At 49.7% G+C, this 18,135-nt stretch overlaps 1 protein-coding gene across 1 annotated transcript in view; it reads right to left on the bottom strand.

Annotated features, from left to right (window-relative positions):
* Positions 1-18,135, bottom strand: part of PAPPA (pappalysin 1) — a 238,624-nt gene that overhangs the window by 19,157 nt on the left and 201,332 nt on the right. Inside the window, exons 18-20 of the mRNA XM_047768261.1 lie at positions 15,824-15,971; positions 10,802-10,911; positions 1,547-1,618 (exon numbers count right to left, since the gene is read on the bottom strand). Of these exons, the coding sequence (XP_047624217.1) occupies positions 1,547-1,618; positions 10,802-10,911; positions 15,824-15,971 (330 nt within the window). The remainder of the gene's footprint in view (positions 1-1,546; positions 1,619-10,801; positions 10,912-15,823; positions 15,972-18,135) is intronic.

Here is an 18,135-nt window from a genome sequence, read left to right as displayed (position 1 = left end):
GATCACATTAAGAGCCGTTCCAGTTTAGCATTCCATCAAATTTTAGACCTGGCTGCTGCCTTGGTATCAGTGTCCCCTTCACCTAGAAGAGTATTCTAGTTGGGACACTTGAAGAATTTCATCAAATATGCAAACTTTTGCATTTGGAGTGGATAAGCAATGAGATCCTGCTGTATAGCACAGGGAACTGTATCTAGTCACTTGTGATGGAACATGATGGAAGATAATATGAAAAAAAAGAATGTGTATATATACATATATGTATGTATAACTGGGTCACTGTGCTGTACAGCAGAAATTGACAGAACATTGTAAATCAACTATAATAAAAATTTTAAAAAAGAATTTCAACTTTAGGAGTTCCTGTCATGGCACAGTGGTTAACGAATATGACTAGGAACGATGAAGTTGCGGGTTCAATCCCTGGCCTTGCTCAGTGGGTTAAGAATCCGGCGTTGCCGTGAGCTGTGGTGTAGGTTGCAGATGCGGCTCGCATCCTGCATTGCTGTGGCTGTGGCATAGGCCGGTGGCTACAGCTCCTATTAGAACCCTAGCCTGGGAACCTCCATATACCGCGGGAAGTAGCCCTAGAAAAGGCAAAAAAAAAAGAATTTAAACTATAATAAAACTATAATAATCAACTATAATACAACTATAAAAAATCATCTATAACAAAAAATCAACTACAATAAAAACTTTTTTTTAAAGAATTTCATCAAATATAACAAGTACAATTTCTAGAGCACAGTCTAGTCCTTTTCACCTGGATTTTCCTGAGGGAGTTCTTGGGGGACCACAGAGCTTTGAACTTCCACCTAGATGGAATGTGGGGCTTCCTTTCCATGCCAGCTGTAAAGATCACAGTGGGCATCGGGGTACACAGAAAGTCTCTGAGTTCCATGGACAGAACCCCTTTGAACACACAGGTGACATGCCAAGCACCCTGCCCCAGCCTGTCACTGACACCCAAGGACAGAGCTCTGTAACGCCAAGTTCCAGGGAATGGCTCTACCATGAAATCTGGGACCTGAAGGGTCAGAGGGGCTTTTCTATCTTCAGCTTAGTGGTTGGGCCTAAGGTGCCCAAATTGATTCTAGGGTTGAAAGATGAGTGACTGACAGATGTGTGGCGAAGGTAGTGGGCTGCCACTCATGGTCACCAGCAAAGTAGAAGTGAAAAAAAAAATTAAAAAGGAAAACTTGGCTCATGCAGTTCTGGAAAAGTTAAATGTTCCTGGCATATTATAGATGCTAAAGCAATATGGCCCCCTCCCAGCCCCTCTTACAGACACAGTACTATGTTGAACACAGGCCTTGGAGCCAGAAACACCTGGCTTAGAATCCTGACTCTGTTAGGCATTAAATGGATGTTTGAGTTGCATATGTTGATATCTCTGTGTGTCAAGTCCATGACCTGTAAAGTGGGACTTCCTGTCCAAGAAGTCCATTAAAGGGATATTCATAACACCTAGTAGGTACAGTAGATGGTAGCCATGATTAACAGAACAACAGTAGTAATAACAGTAGGACCAGGACTAGAGACTCACCTCACAGCCTTTGACACAGTGGATCAGAGCAGGGTGAGGGTACCACTTAAGACCAGCCGTGCAGATGACTCTCTGCAGAGAGAAGGAGGAAGAGGTCAGATGGGTTTGGGGCTGGGAGGGAGCCATCTCTTTGTTGGCACTACAGTCAAGCACCTCACCTCTTCTTAGATCTTCCAGTTCCTGACTTTGGGACCTTCACTGGCATGGAGAATATGCCCAGGTACTTGCAGTGACAGGAGGCATGAGATTAAAGTCATGTTTTTGTTCACTACAGGTGTCACGATGCGGCATTTCTCTGGTAGGAGTAAGAGCTGATGCAAAGCAGAACTGGGGGATGTAGACACGATTGGAAAGAAAATTCCTGGCTGGTGTTTGACCCATAGACAGAGTTGGGGATAAGGTGGGAGGAAGGAAGAAGCGGAGAGTGTGTGTGTGTGTATGAGTGTGCACATGTGTGTGCGTGCATGCATATGCGTGTGTGTGGCTGCAGCAGGAAGGGAGATGGAAGAATGGTGTGGGAGAGGGTTTCCCAGAGCAGGCGCTGCAGGTCATGACCATTGGGCAGCACACTGAAAAAGGTAGATGTTTAGCACCGCCCTGGGTCGAATGAATCTAAATCTCTGAGGTCGGGGCCTGGGACTATGCATTTTAAAACCAAGCCTCCCACTGTGATTCTGATGCACACTACAGGTGGAGAGCAGTGAGCCTGAGGATGCAGGGATTAACTTTTGGCTCAGAACCCCGGAGATGCAGAAAACCCTCCTGTTTCCACCTGCCGCCAGGTCGTGGGGGCCAGCTACCCGCACTTCCACATCTCTGTGACTCTGTTCCTGCTGCTCTCCTTTCCAGAAAGCCCTTCCTCCTCGTGTCACCTGGAGAACCCTAGTTATACCTTTCTGTTCAAGACTACCTTCCTTTGTGGTGATTTTCCCAACCCCCTCAGGCAGAGCTTATAGATATGCGTGTATGTATTTACCTATAGCCTCTCTCAATAATTAGTGGTAACAGTAGTAGTATAATGACAACTAAAATGTATTGAGCGCATTCATGTTGCTAATTACTTTATTCATTATATTTCCCACCACCACACAGCGAGGTGGGCATTAATCTTGTGTCATAAGGGGAATCAATTCCCCAAGCTCCAGAGCTGTTAGGAGAAGAAACCAAGATTTGAAACTAAGCAATTGTTTTGGAAATGATTTAAGGCAGTTCATAACATAAAACCCAACACGATCATTTTTTAAGTAGATGAAAAAAGAAAGATAAACAAATCTAGGAAAATAAAACAGCATCAGGAAGGGGGCCAACCTCACAACCCTCTTTTGCCATAGATTCTTTACTTTTCATGCCAGATTACAATGATTACTTTTAAAAAACCAAATTAAAATAACCTGGAGGGAAATGCTTAGATTTGCAATGACAGGTAAGCATGTCAGGAAGCAAAGGGGGAAGTCTCTATGACTGCAGCTCACTCCACTGACTGAGTGCCTGTTGATGAGTTTCAGTTAAGAAATGAACACTCACATAGGCCAGAATAGGGACAATCCATGTGACCTGCTCATTCCCTCCCTAAGCGCAGACCTACATGGGAGCAAAACTGTGATTAGGTTTCTCAGTAAGCTTGGAACAAAGGGAAGCTTGTGACTCCACAGTCTGGATAAAGCTGGGTTGGGTGCCTTTCTTCTCTGCCCCACAGCATCTCTGGTGCACCCTTGGGTCTTCCATGCCTAGAATGGCACCTGGTGCATGGAGGACGCCCAGTAAAAACTTTTAAATGAATGGACCCATCTCAAAATAGTAACGGTTTTACTAAAGGACAATTATTTTCTTTACTCGTCCTCCTCTCTTTTAGAGCATCTAAAGAGCATTTACAATGCCTAGCAGAGTGTCTAATTTAGAGAAACAGTTTAGTGTAGATTGAATTAATTAAAGATCTTGGACAAACAATCTCACTCAGAGATCTGCCACCCAGTCTCATGATGTGAAGTCTATTCATTGGCCCCCTACTGCCATTGTCTACTTTCTCCTAAAATAAGAAGATGTACAGGAAAGACTGAGCAATGACACGTGACAGACGTGGTTGCAGTTCTGACATGAAATTTCCATTCTGAAGTTAGGTACTGTGAAATGGGTACTTAAAATGTCATAGGCGCATTGTGATTATGTGTTGAGATAAATGATATGGAAACGGTTAACCCAGGATTAACTCCTGCAGGTTCTTGAGGGCAGGATCTGACTAGATGCCCGTCTCCCCACCCAGGTTCAGGATGGAGCACAGCAAACAAATACATGTTGACCGAATGAAGGAACAGGAGACCTCCAGTGTCCCTTCCTTCCAGCTCAGCTACTATCTTGCGCCTTGCTTCCCAGCCGTGGGGCCCACAAGCAGGGGGAGTCACCTGCATTCAGCCCCTGAGAAACTTTAACCAGACTTTTATCTCTGGGCCTGAGAGTCTGTTCCGGGCCACAATTCGGGGATGCTGGAGGGGCACTTAGGTAACGGTTCAGGTGGGAGAAAACAGGAGGGTTAGGATCCATAAGAGATTTAATGGCCATCCCTCCCCCCTGTTTATTTGGGAGCAAATTTAATCCGTCCGTAGGAAGGTCTTGGTGTGGTTGTACAAGTTTCTGTCAGTTGACGTTTACCTGACGTGATTTCAGAAAAAGGACTTTTATACTATCTGCACGAGCCTATTTACCTTTCCATGTCTTTTGGATTTTCCACTATTCCACAGGGCTGCACGCCCCACCTGTCTCACTACAGGGCCCCTCTGTCTTCAAGGAGGACCGGGAAAGGGGACCAGCAGCAGGGGCTGGAGGAAAGACGAGGCTGTTTACACCATATGTTGGGAGATCCCAGGTGGGACCCCTCAAACGTCAGCCTTGTTCCCCTGGATGCCAGTGAGACCTTTTGCCCAGTCCAAGCCCTTTCAGAGTAGGTTTTCTAAGACAGCTTTCTTTCCTGCCTTGCTGCAAAGGAAGAATAGACTGTCTTTTCTTTTGGCTGCAATGACCATCAGCACCACCACCACCAATGCCACCATCGTCATCATCACAGTACCACCACCAATGCCACCATCATCATCACAGTACCACCACCAATGCCATCATCGTCATCCTTTTCCTCAGCAACACAAAGCTCCCTATTAAAGCCGATATTATGCTCTAAGCCCTGTGCTCAGAGCTTTCACCTCATGTAATTTTTTTACCGTAACTATGACATAGTTGCTTTTTTTCAGGTGTACAGCGAAGTGACGCAGTTATTTTTTCAGATTATATTCCATGATAGGTTATTATATTGAATGTCATGCCCTGCCCTATACAGTAAACCCTCGCTTACCTATTTACACACAATAGTTTGCTTCTGTTAACCCTATATTCCTTATTGGTGTCTCCCTTCCTCTCTCTTTTGCTAAGCATAAGTCTGTTTCCTATGTCTGTTCGTCTCTTTCTGTTTTGTATATCGATTTGTTTGTATTACTTTCAGATTCTACGTAAAAGTGACATCATGGAGTATTTAGGTACAGTTTTGGACTCTGGTTTACACAAGGAGAAACTGAGGCACAGAGAAGTTCAACAACCCGCCCCAAATCATACACATTATGTCATGACAGTCAGGGATTAAAACTCACATCTGTCTTATTTCCAAGTCTATAATTTGAACACGACATCCTTCAAATTTCCCTAAACCCTAAACCTGTAAGTATAAAAAAGCTTACTCTTTTGACCCATGTAAAGACCAAGGTTAAGAAAGGCAGAGAGGCTTTGGGACAAATGTAGAGGCAGAGTGTTTAACAGCTGAAGCCCAGAGAAGACAGGCCCCAGGTGGAACCAAAGACAGAAGAAAGTATCTTAAGAAGATCCCCTCAGCCTATGGTCCAGATCGGACCCCCTTCCTGATGTCTTCTAAGATGAGGTCTCTTTTCTCCTTGGTTTTACCTTGATGTATGGGACCTTCTGTGAATGGATTACATCATTTATTTTTGCCTTTGGTTATCAGTTGCTGAGCTTCTGGCTTTCTTCTGGGTAAGCTCTTTAAAAGTCTAGGCCTTTTCCACTCATGGTTGAAGAATACCTACCATTCGAAGGTGCATCGTCACTGTTTAGTGAGTTGATGAACAAGTAAACAAATGGCCAAGGGCGTGAATGTATATGAGTGCACCCAGGAGTGAATGAGAAGCCCCTGGGTTCTGAACACACCTGTCTGTCTAAGGACTTCCCCTCCAGGGCACAGAGCATCTTGTATACACTGGGTAGACCAGACTCCATATTCACTCTGAACCATGCTGCCTCTGGCCTTTAGGCTCTTGGCAGGCAGGGTTTTCCACACTGATACCTTCTCTTCATGGAATGAACTCTGCATCCTTTGTCTGATGTATTGTGTAGGTTTATTATTTACACTGTGTTGGGTGGTTGCCTTGCTGGACAGAATGCCTAAAAATTAGAATCAGTTGTATGAACTGGGCAGTGACAACCTCTCAGAACCTCAGCTTCCTCTTCCATAAAAGAGTGGTAATATTTATCTCACTGGAGCATGGTCAACACAAAATGAAGTGGTAAATAGGGAAATGCCTCACAAAGAGTGCTGCATGTCATACAGTCAATTTTGAAGTTCTGGGACCAGGGATCCAACCTGTGCCACAGCTGTGACCTGAGCCACAGCAGGAGGCAATGTGCCTTTTCCTTAATTCTCTCTCTTCCTCCTTCACGCCCTCCTTTCCTCCCCCTTTCCCTTTCTTCTCTTCTCCTCTTTCCTCCTTCCATCTGTTTCCCAGAACCTCTGATAAAAGCCAAGATATCAGCTACCTCGAAGAATGATAAACCTCTGAGGCTGTGAGCTGCATTTTCTATTGGGAAGCTTTCTTAGCACCCTGAGCAGGGGACATGCAGGGCAGATGGGATGTGCTCCTTGGGGGCTGATGGAAGAGAGGCTGCCCCTCTGAATCCTGGATGTCCAGCCTGGAAGAGTCTGTCTCATCCAAAGGTGTAAGCCAACGGCTTCCAGGCTGCACAGCCCACAGAACTGTTTGGTTTGGCACACAAATAAAAGTCAAAATTAGTGGCCAATATATAAAACATGAGAGGTTTCATATTTTTCAAACTCCAGCTTGCTTGTACTCAAGAAATTGAAGAAGAAATCTGGTTCTCCAGAGCCCACATTTCCTCATTGTCACACTCAGGTACAGCTTCCCACTTTGGCTGCCAGTGCGTGTTTCCCACCGTTGGCCACAGTCTCCACCATTCCCTATAGTCTCTCTGGCATTGAGCCTGAGGGGTATTTCCATCTACTACTGAGAGATTGCATTGTCCTGTTTATTAGAGGAAGGTTTTTCTGTATCTCTCACTTTCAAAGTGCATGTGTGGGAGGGGCTTTAAAGGGGGAGAACTTAAAAGAAATAAAAGGACAGGTTTAAGTGTTTGGTTTTTGTTTTTTTTTTTCTTTTTTTGTCTTTTGTCCTTTTACGGCCACAGCTGTGGCATATGGAGGTTCCCAGGTTAGGGGTCTAATCAGAGATGTAGCTGCCGGCCTACACCAGAGCCATAGCAACACCAGATCCAAGCTGCATATGTGACCTACACCACAGGTCACAACAACGCCGGATCCTTAACCCACTGAGCAAGGATTCGTTTCTGCTGCACCACGACAGGAACTCCAGGACAGGTTTTTTTTGTTTTTTTATGAAAGTAAACTATATGCCTATCAAAAAGTTTCATCAGGTATCTACTCCAGTTACATGAAGTTCACAAAGAAGCAAAAGCAATAGAAAGTTCCCTTGTTGGTGGGGGCCTCGCCTAGGGACAAGGGAAGACCCTTTGGGGAACTGGAAATGTCCTTACCCTGCCTTGGGTTTCAAGAGTGAAGACAAATGTACAGACTGTCAAGCCTTATGCTTAAGATTAGCATGTGAGCTTTATCTCAATAAAGAAGAACTTTACATTTATAACATCTTATTTCTCAAGTTGGGTAGTATGTTCATTGGTTTTAAGTCTTTCTGTCCACCTGATGTTCATAGAGTAAATACTGCCACTGCTCCCATTTCTATGCCTAGTTATTTCACATGCAACATGACACGCTTGGCCTGGTTCATCCATTTACCCCACCTGCCTGGTTCCCATCGGTGTTTGAGACAGACTCTTGATCTAGGTCTCTCATTTCACAGATGAGGAAACTCTGGCACATACAGCAAACAGGTGCTAGGGCTTGACCTTGAGCCTTGGTCACCTGACTCAGCAACTCTAAATTCTTCAAGAGCCTCTACTGTGCGTTGGGCACTGGGCCCAGCAGGGTACATGAGATGAGCAGGGGCCTGCCTTCACAAAGGTCACCGTGCTGGTGCCCCGATCATGCATGGGATCTCAGGGCTGATGTTCCACTCATTTCAGTAATCCTCATTCTCAGCACATGTGCCAACATACGTCAAGTGCTTGAAGCAAAGCCCATCACGTGGTAGGTGCCAGGGGTGGGAGGCAGCTGGCTTGTGTGGGCTCGTGAACAGTGGTGAGGCAACAGTGCTGATCTCTTCAACTTGTGTTCACTGACGGCCACTTGGAAAACCAGAACTCTGCCATGCTGAGAATCTTTACACCCGAGGAATGGGCAAGTGCTACAAATTAGAGGGTAGGGTTTTGGGTTTTGTTCTTTTGGATGGAGAGCCAATTGTTAACTATTTACCATCTGATAGGCAAGTGCAGACATTCTGCCTTTATTATTATTATCATATATCCAAACAGAGCCTGCGCAGGTAGCTGGAGTAAGCGGTAGCGTCAGACTGACCTGTGTCCATCTTCAATTCCTCTTAGGCAGGCGGCTTCTATGGCTGAGATTCCATTTCCTCCACTGGAAAACTGGAGACTAATTCCCACCTCGTAGGGGCTGTGTGTTATATGTATGCATGTGGGGGTGGGGGTGCAAATGGAGCCTGGAAAGTGTCTGATCCAATACCCAACTCACAGCAGGCATCCATTACATGTCAGTTCTCACCTCTCACATTCTTACTCTAGGGACAAAGGTGACAGTGGTTGGAGCCCTGACCATCTACCTTGCACTGGGGCTCAGAGGTAAACCCTCAGAAAGCAGAGGAGTGAGCCAGTGCCTGCTCTGGCCTGGCAATGCCTGCACCAGTGGCTGTTTCTGCAGCTCTCACCACACAAGGGGCAAGGGTGCAGCAGAGGCCAGCTTTTCTGCCTGATTCCTGGAAATCATCAATCTCTGCCCTTCACCCTCCTCCCTTTTTCTACCACATTTTTTCCTCCTGGATAATGAGGCCTCCGGAGACCAGTGGAGGTCTGAACCTCGTTATGGCTCTCTCCGTAGGCCGGCATCAATAAAGGCCGGCAGACCGGGGAACTGGGTGGGGGCTGGGGTGGGCTGGCAGCGGGTGGGCGACCAAAGAGGCGGGGGGGGGGGGCTTTGCAGGCTTTCAAATCCCTGGATTTATTTCACAGTAACTGAACTCTTTAGTGCCTGGGGCTTGCAGAGGGAAGGGTGGGAATTTACCGGGGGCAGAGGAAAGGCCTGATGGGAGACGGGTGGGGGAACTGGTCTGGGGCATAGGCTAAGAAGACGGGTCCTTGGGGGTGCAGAAGGCCTCCTGTGTCTGCTCCATGGAGTGCGGGTTGCCAGCCTTTGGTGTGTGGAGTCAGAGGAGAATAGAAGGAGGGCAGGAGGGCTGGAAGGCGTCCTCAGTCTAGATCCTGGCTCTGCTTCCTGTGTGACCTGGCCGGGTCCCTTCCCTCTCTGATCCTCAGTTTCTCCATTTGTACAATGAGGGGCATGTACTTGATCTCTAGCTTCTTTGAGCCTCTGTGTGTGCACCTGGGTGTGTACAGCACATCAGCGTACCCGGGGCGGTCAGTGAGAAGCAGGGTTAGGAGAGGGGAAAGGCATGCTGAGAGCAGAACACAGATGAAGGAGCACGAGGCTAGGGAAACAGGGTAGCCTCCTGGACGTGTGGGAGAGGCACAGAGAAACAGGACGAGGGAGATGGAGGCGAAGAACGTGGGTGGGAGGGGGCAGAGCAAGGTGAGAGAGGTTTTGGGAGAAGGAGGAGAGAAGCAGTGAAAAGAGAGGCAGGAAGAAGGAAATAAAGTCAGAGAGAGTGGGAAAAAGAGAAGAAGAGAGGGGAGAGGAGGGGCAGAGAGCCTGGGGTGCCCAGGGGAGCAGTATGCCTCAAAATTGTGCCCTCAGCATGTTGGGGAAACAGGACACTGGTGTCGGGTTCTGCAGGCTATCCAAGCAGGATCTGCAGGAGGTGGGCAGATGGCCAGGCCTCTCAGCACCCGGGGAAGTAAGGCTGGTGAGATGTAGCTGAGGCCACGCCCGGCACCCCTGCCTCCATCTCTCACTTCCTCCAGGGAAAGGACCCAGTGACTAGAGCCAGGACCCGAGCACTGGGATGGCACTGCCCTGGAGGAGAAGAGTCGGGTCCCACATCAGCTCTGGGGGCCCTGACTGATCAGGTGGCACACAGGAACGTGAGGGTGGCCAACTGGGCAATGACACTGGCTGCTGCCACAAGGCAAGGACATAGCAGCCTGGCACCATGGGAGGAGCACAGCCCCTGGACTGAGGTTTAGGTCTGAGCCCTCACCCTAGTCCATGGTCACTCCCGAGGTCTCAGTGTCTAGGACCAGAGAATGCAGACAATGGCCCCTGCTGCAGAGAACCATCCGAGGTTGAAATGCAGTCTGTGTGCTAAGTGCTGGGCACACAGACATGGGGGCTTCATATCCAGTATGTATGCCTAGTTCCCCATACCACATATTAATTGCTTTCCACCAAACAAGCCGAACATGGAGAAAGATGCCAGAAGCCTAGGCTACGGAAGGCGGAGGGTGCCTACCTTCCAAGAGCTCATACTGGAGGGGCCAAGAGAGCTACCCTGGCAAGTAAGGACTTTCCAGTCAGACAAACACAGGCTTGAGCCCTGACTCTGCGCCTCCTACCTAGGTGTTCCTGGGGCCTCAGTTTCCTCATCTGTTAACTAGGCACATTAACGCTCTTTCTCCCAGGTTGTCATCAGGATTCAGTGGGAGAGTAAATCAAACATCCCTGGCATAGAGCCTGCCAGAGGGAAAGCAGTAAATACTGAAGTCCTGGAGAAGTGACTGGGAACAGGTCCCCACCCCACAGGGCAGGTGTGACCATTAGATGCCCTCACGGACGTGGAGGGACTGATGCAGGACCAGGACAAAGTAAGGGGTCAGCAAGGTCATTTCCCTCCCTCAGTCGCAGGCAGGCGGCCCATCACTCACCTCCACCCGTGTGGGGTTCAGCCAGTGGGGGATGTCCCGGACAGTCACGTTCACTGGCAGGATGATGGACTCACTGTTGTGGTCCAGGCACGAGGTGGAGCACTCTGATCCTGAGGACAAGCAGACAGTGAGGCGGCCGTCAGCCCCCAGTCTCCTGATGCCAGGGGCTGCACGTCGCGAGGGGACCCTACTGCTCCCTGGTCCCCACTGGCCTGGGCCGACCCACCTCCAGGGCCGTGGGAGGAACCACCTCCAGTCTCCCTGACTGTTCTCTTGTCTCCAGTCTAGGTGGCATCCACTGCCATGCTTATCAGCCCTGAGCCCACTCTGGTCATGCTCCTCCTCTGCTGGAAAACCTTTCCAAGGTTCCCCACATGCAGGACAAAATTCAAATCCGTTTGCCCAGCCTTCACGGCCTCCCAGACTGTGCCTGGATTGCCATCTGAGTCCCACGCTCCATTGCCTCCATACTTCTGGTGCTGTTCATTCCTTCTCCTGAGTCATCCCCGATCTGCCTTCACAGGAAAGCCCGACCAGCTCTTCAAAGCCCAGTTCAAATCCTCCAGGAAGCCGGCCCTGATGTCCAGGGCTGAGTGAGAGCAGCACTTGGCATGGAGGAGTCTCACTGCAGTGTTGGTCTCACCCCCTGGTCCCCTGTTTCCATAGTTACAGTGATGCCCTGGGAGGGCAGAGATGAGGCAGGTTCCTCTCTGAGCCTAACCGGGTACCAGCCACACACGGGTTGCTCAGCCAGCATCGACCAAGTGGATGATGAGCATGTGAACACAGTGTCAGTGGCTTCCCACCCCCGACACTTTCTCCTGGCACAGGGCTTGTGTTCATGGCTCCCCTGTGCCTCAAGACTCTCCCTGTTCCACTTCATCTAGTGCATGGCCAGTGGTCCTTCAGACCTCAATCCATACGCCACTCGCTCAGAGACCTCCGTTCCTGACAGGCCAGATGCTCTCACAGGCACCCATCGCAGACTTGTCACATTGATTTGGTAACCTATATCAACAGCTCTCTTCCCTGCTCGACTGTAACTCCATGAGGCCAGCGCTGGCTGTGCTCCCCATTCTGTGCCCAGAGCCCGGCACTGTACATGGCAGATGATAGGCACTCAATAAGTATTTGTGAAATGAGTAAAGAGACGACGAGTGAATGAGCACATCTGGTGGAGGAGACAAGTGAGAAATGAATGAACGGCACAGTGAGTGAACGATGCATAGGCGTGAGGGTATCTCATGAAGGACGTGGTACACGGATGGATGAATGAATGAATGAGTGAGTAAGTGGATAAAGGGCTGAAAATATGAATCAGGCAGTGAGTCAACAAAGGCACCATGACCGACCGGGACAGGGTTAGGACACTTGGCCCAGGGAAGACAGATCACTCATCGATTCTGAGGTCTCCTAAAAATCAAGGGTATCCTGTGGGATGTCCCCAGGACTCCAAAAAAGTGCTCCTTCAGAATCTGACCAGGGCCCCAAAGAAGTCATTCCCCCGCCTTAGTGCCAAGACCACCCGTGAACACTAAGTGGTTCACAAGAGTCAACTCGTAAAAAATATCCCATGCTGCTAGCCAACTAAAGGTTCCCTTCCATACGTGTGTGTGCATAGTATGTATATCTATGGGTACATGCACATATACATACAGAGATATACTGATATACAGTTTATCCATTGCCTTCCTCTTAAATCTAAAAGACTCAAAGTCTGAATTGGGCAGGGGCAGGTAGGATGGCAAGTCCATGACCACCTTTAGAACCCCTTTACTTTAACATGGGGCCACTGATCGCAGAACGTGGGGGCAAGGGGAGTCCCTGGTCTAGCTGGTGGTTTTCACTTGTCACTCATTCCCCCTGCACCCAGCCCTGTGAGACCAGCATCATCACACCTGTCTTGGAGGAGAGAGAATGAAGTGGGCAGAGCTTGGGTCACAGAGCTGCAAGTCGAGGGCCAGGAATGAAAGCCCATGCCTCTCTCACCACCAAGCCCACTGATGGATGTGGCGGAAACTTCCACGTACAGAGGGAAGAGAAAAGAAGGCAGCAGTGGGAGGGGATATGGAGGGGGTAAAGGGTCAGAAGAGAGAAAAGGAAGGAGGACACACAAAAAGACAAAAAAAAAAAAAGATGAGCGAAGAGAATAAGAGGGGGACCGCTCAGAGAAACTCAGTGGGGTGTGTTTGTCACAAGATCAGTTCTAAAAATTTTTAGGGAGCAAGGATGGACAAAGCAAGCCTGCAATGACAAAATTCTTTCAAAAAAAGAAGTTCCTGCCTCTGGGAAATAGACAATGACTACTTAATCCTAAAAGGGGAAAAAAAGAAAAAAATCTGGGCACGACAAGAGGCCATGGCGAACGTAGGCAGCAGTCAGGGCTCCGTTTCTTTCTCTGCATCTCCTCCTCTGTGCTCCCCTCCCCCAGGCCCAAGCTCCTGGGCTTCAGGACCCGGGCTGCTGTGTGCTGATATATGAGCCCTAATTGGCATCATTACAGAGTGGTGATCTCACCAGGCCCCCGCCTCTCCTTCCCCAGGGGGGAGCAGGGAAGGTGGCAGCAGCCTTGGTGGCACAAACACCTTGCTGAGCTCCTTGCTGCTGCCACAGAAGCCTCCCCAGGTTGCTTGCGGTGGCAGCTGCCATGCATGGCTCCAGAAGGAGGCCTCTAGCCCCCAGGCCAGACATACACCTCAGCCCTGCCAGGCCTACAGGCCTTGGTAGATTGCCTCTCCTTTTGAGGTGGGCTTTCCCAGGGCGGTACTCGGCCTGGAAGGTGAATGGAGGGGATGTGAAGGTGGGGGGTGGGTGGTAACTGGGGCTTGGGGGAGGGAAGCCTCTCCCCTCCACCCTCCATCCTCTTTCTGCCCTCTCCCTCAGTGCCCTGTGCACCCCCACTGGCCCAGCCCCCACCCCATCACCATACTCATAAAACTGGCATCCACGTGGCAGTGGGAACATGGGGTACAGAGCAGAGGAAGGAGATTCAGGCTCCACCATCCGACAGACTGCTTTCCCCTTCTGCTCTGACCACGGAAAAGCACATAGGGTAAAGGAACACTCTGCCACCCCCGCCCCACCGGGCATCAGAGGCAGGCCTTCCAGCTCACTGGTGTGTGCTTGTGACACAGGTACACAGTATATCCAAGTGTGAGCTATGTGTGGGTTTCTGCGTACGTGCTTGTGCAGGTGACATATCTGCACGGCACCTGGCTGAAGTGCATGTGCTGGGCACAAGCTCACCGCATGGTATGTGTGTTTGCCTCTAGTGACTAAGCATCTGTATTTGTGTTTCCTTGTGCATATATGAATGCATGTACTTGAATGAGTCCATGGAGGCATGCGTGCAGGAAGTCTGTTTTCAATCAGAGCTTTTTCTCCCAGGGTTGCTCCATGCCAGTCATGAGGGTGACTGAGGATTCACGTGCATGTCCTGATTGAGTTAGTGAGAAGTGTCCAGAGCCATGCACACCCATCAGGAATGATGCAGAGGAGAAAGCCTTGGCCTTGGGATGGAACAGCCAATGCTACTTGCCATGGTTACACCCATTGCCCCAACTTTCTAGAATGCCTATACTGCCAGGCCCTGTAAGATCCCACCTCCCTGTGACCTCCTGTTCAGGGTCCCTTGCATCTATAAGATCTCTAAGATCTCTAAGTGCGTTCTTTTTTTTTTTTTTCTTTTTAGGGCCACACCCATGGCATATGTAAATTCCAAGGCTAGGGGTTGAATCAGAGCTGCAGCTGCCAGCCTACATCACAGCCACAGCAACATGGGATCCAAGCCACATCTGCAATCTATACCACAGACCACAGCAACACCAGATCCTTAACCTACTGAGCGAGGCCAGGAGTTGAACCCGCATCTTCATTGATACTAGTTGGGTTTGTTACCACTGAGCCACAATGGGAACTCCTCTAAGTGCCTTCTGAATCATCAGGGAGAGCAACTATGCCCTCAGGTATCTTCTGACCCATCCTGGACTAATGCAGAGCCTGAGGCCCCACTCTAGGTTTAGGTGAAGAACCTCTGAGCTCTGAGGCTACGTGTTCCCACCTTTAAAAGGAAGTGGTCAGGCCCCCTCATCCCTCTGCTCTCCAGCTATGGGCCTCCCTTCTGGACATGAAACGATAACTATAACTCTTCTTACTGGGTGAGGAAGCTGTTGGCTCTGCATGACTGGGAGTGAGTGTGTGCACAGATAACCTCCTGCTCCAGACATCCCTGGTGACTGTCCCATAAATCACACTGGCCATGAGAAAGGAACATCCAATTCCCGGGGCCTTTCATCATGGTCAATTAGGGAGTCAGCCCGAGAGGTTAGTATCACTGCCCTCCACTGAGGTCAGAGATTCCATGCCTGCCCAGTTCTCCAGAAAGCCTTGGAGTCTGTGATTAATGCATCTGTCCAGATGCCTGGTTTCAACCAGGCAAACTCTTGGCATCAAACCTCAGGCTGTCTCCCTTCACTTGGCAAGCTGGTCCATCACCACGCATAGAGTATTTTGAAAACGCTTTTTATCCTGTCTTTGGAGGCCACAAAATGCCAAGAAAAGAACTCAGACTTTGAGAAGAGGAGGTCTCAGGTCTGGGGCATGTTCTGTAACCCTTTGAGCCTCAGTTTCCCCATCAGTTAAAGGTTATTGAGAAGGTAGATATAATGCCTCTAAGGTGTTCAGTGCAGCATTGGGCCACAGTTGGAACGCTGAATGCTCGGCGTCGTGCAAATTGTAAAATTAATAACGAAGGTGGCCACCCTGGACCCCTAGTGCATCCCTAAATAGGATATGCACCTTCATTCCTCCAGTATAACTATGCACTCTCACCCACCCCACCCCCACATCGCCAACATCCATGCCCTCAACCCTCTAGGAGGGCACGGTCTGGGTTCATTCATCTTCACTTCCCCAGTGTTTCTTGCAGGGCCTCACATAGAAGGGGTACTCAGTTCCCCAGCGGGCATGGCCTGAGCTCCTGGAAGGACGCCCTCCCAATGCCACCCCCACGCGCCTCCATACCTATGGCATAGCCTTCGGGGCACTGCAGCTTGAGGTTGCTGTTGAGTTGGTCCGGGGCCGAGCACTGGCCTTGCATCTCCTGGCAGAGGTGGAAGGAGCCGCTCCAGGTGCCATCTTTCCGGCAGTGGATGACATTGCTTCCGCGTCCCTGAATGGCACAGAAATAGTCAGGACCAGAGGGACCCCCACCTACCACATAAGGAGCCTCTCTGTGTACTGTCACCCACGGCACTGAAAGTGTTCCAAAGCAGTTCCTTACAATGGTAGAAACCCAATACCCTCCAACAGAGGCAGTGTTAATGTCTCCATTTTACAGATAGGGACACTGAGGACTCCGTGTGGGAAGAAACTTATTCAAAGCATCCTGGAGAGTTTAACTCCCCAGTTTTGAAGAGCCTAGTAGTGCTCTTCCAGAGGTTTCAATTAGAGCAATTAGTTTCATTTGTTGCTGGGTTTTTTGTTTTGTTTTTTTTTTTAGGACCACACCCACAGCATATGGAGGTTCCCAGGCTAGGGGTACAGTCATCGGAGCTACAGCCGCCGGCCTACGCCATAGCCATAGGAACGAAGGATCCGAGCTGCATTTGCAGCCTACACCACAGCTCACGGCAACACAGGATCCCCAACCCACCGAGCAAGGCTAGGGATTGAACCTGCATCCTCATGGATGCTAGTCAGGTTCATTAACCGTTGAGCCACGATGGGGACTCCTGTTGCTGTTTGTGCAACCAATGTGTACAGCTGAGTAAGTAGGGGTCCTGGAGCTGTTTGTGAGGAGGGAGGCATAACCCAAAGCTTGATTCCCCTCCATCATGAGAAAGCGTCCAGGCCAGGGCTCTGCATCCTGAGATGCTTCTCAGGGCTTACCTCCCCCTCCTACCCCTTCTTCTTTCCTTCCTCCCTTCCTTCCTTCCTTCCTTCCCTCCCTCCACTCCAGCAATAATGGCATCCAGAAGGTGGAGTGGGGAACACTGCTATCTGTGCCCTCCCCCCAACTCTTTAAGAGACAATATCCCATTTCTCAGTCTTCTGCAAAGTCTTGATCAAATGCAGCCTTCAGACGTGGTCCTTTCTCCGAGCCGCTTTCTGAGTCTAAGATTCTAATGGGAGGTCCGGCTCTATGGAAATTTCAGAACTGCCCCTGTACCTAAGGACCGTTTCTTAGTGACCACTCTGGGCCCAGATCTGAGAGACCCAGAAGTGAAGCGATCCAGGAGGAATGACAGTCCAGTCAGGGCAGAATGACTGTGCTCAGGGGCCGTGCTGTGTGCACTCGGGGAGAGTAACTGGATGTGAGGGGCAAGCAGGGAAGGCCTCAGAGAGGAGGTGATTCTGAGAGAGGGTTTTCAAGGGTGTGTAGAAGCAAGCAGAACAGGGAGGGAAGGGCACTTCCAGAGGCCAAAGGGCATTTGCAAGTTTGAGAGGGAGGGAGCTGTGGAAGTGGTAAGGCAGGTAAGGCATGGGGCCTTAACTGTCTGCTTGTGGAGTCTGGACTCTATCCCTTGGGAATGGAGAAATGGGTAGTTCCTGCACAGGGGGTCTGTCTGTCTGAGAACAAGCTGAGTATTGTCTCCCTCTTTCAAGTTTACGATAAGAAGAGAACTTCCCCATGAGGCCAGAGGGGCTGACCTTGCTCCACCAATGAAAACGTCTGTGCCAAGGCTCCCATGCTCTCAGCTTCCATGCAACCCCCCCGTGTCTGACCTCCTGGGTCCTCACAGCCCTCGCCCTGCCTGCTACTCCAGCTCCTTGCTCCCCACAGCACCGCTGCCCACCTTGAACTTCATCAGTACTTCGTATTCTCGAAGGCACCACATAAGGCTTCACACAGCCATGCTTCTGCACGTGCTGTTCCCTCTGCCTGCTGTTTTCCTCACCTGTCTGCTCATCCAAACACCAGCACAAGCCATCCTGTCTTAACGTCACCCTGGTTCTACACAGTGCACTACCTGAGGTCCTTGATACCCATCACCTGCATATCATCTGCTCTCTCCTAGATGATGAGCTAAGACCCACGGCAGGGCCCTAGGCATCCTGCATCCCCCAGGTCCTGGCCACTTGGTCCATTCACTCCTCACTCAATAGGTACTTTTTTTCATTTGCAAACTATTTAACAAAAGATGGGGTGAATAGGTGGAGTAGTAAGGATGGATTTTTTAAACCCAAGAGGAGAAACGAATGAGGAAATACACAAGTAAGGGAAGAAATGAATGAATAAGGGAATCGATGGATGAATGCACGCACGAGAAAACAAACTCTTGGAAAAGGCGGATGCAGGCTGAAGCGCCCTGAGAAAACAGCTGTAAGGAGAC

The sequence above is a fragment of the Phacochoerus africanus genome, chromosome 2 (genome assembly GCF_016906955.1).
Source record: "Phacochoerus africanus isolate WHEZ1 chromosome 2, ROS_Pafr_v1, whole genome shotgun sequence".
In the NCBI taxonomy this organism is placed as follows: domain Eukaryota; kingdom Metazoa; phylum Chordata; class Mammalia; order Artiodactyla; family Suidae; genus Phacochoerus; species Phacochoerus africanus.
This window is presented reverse-complemented; position numbering and strand designations above follow the sequence as displayed.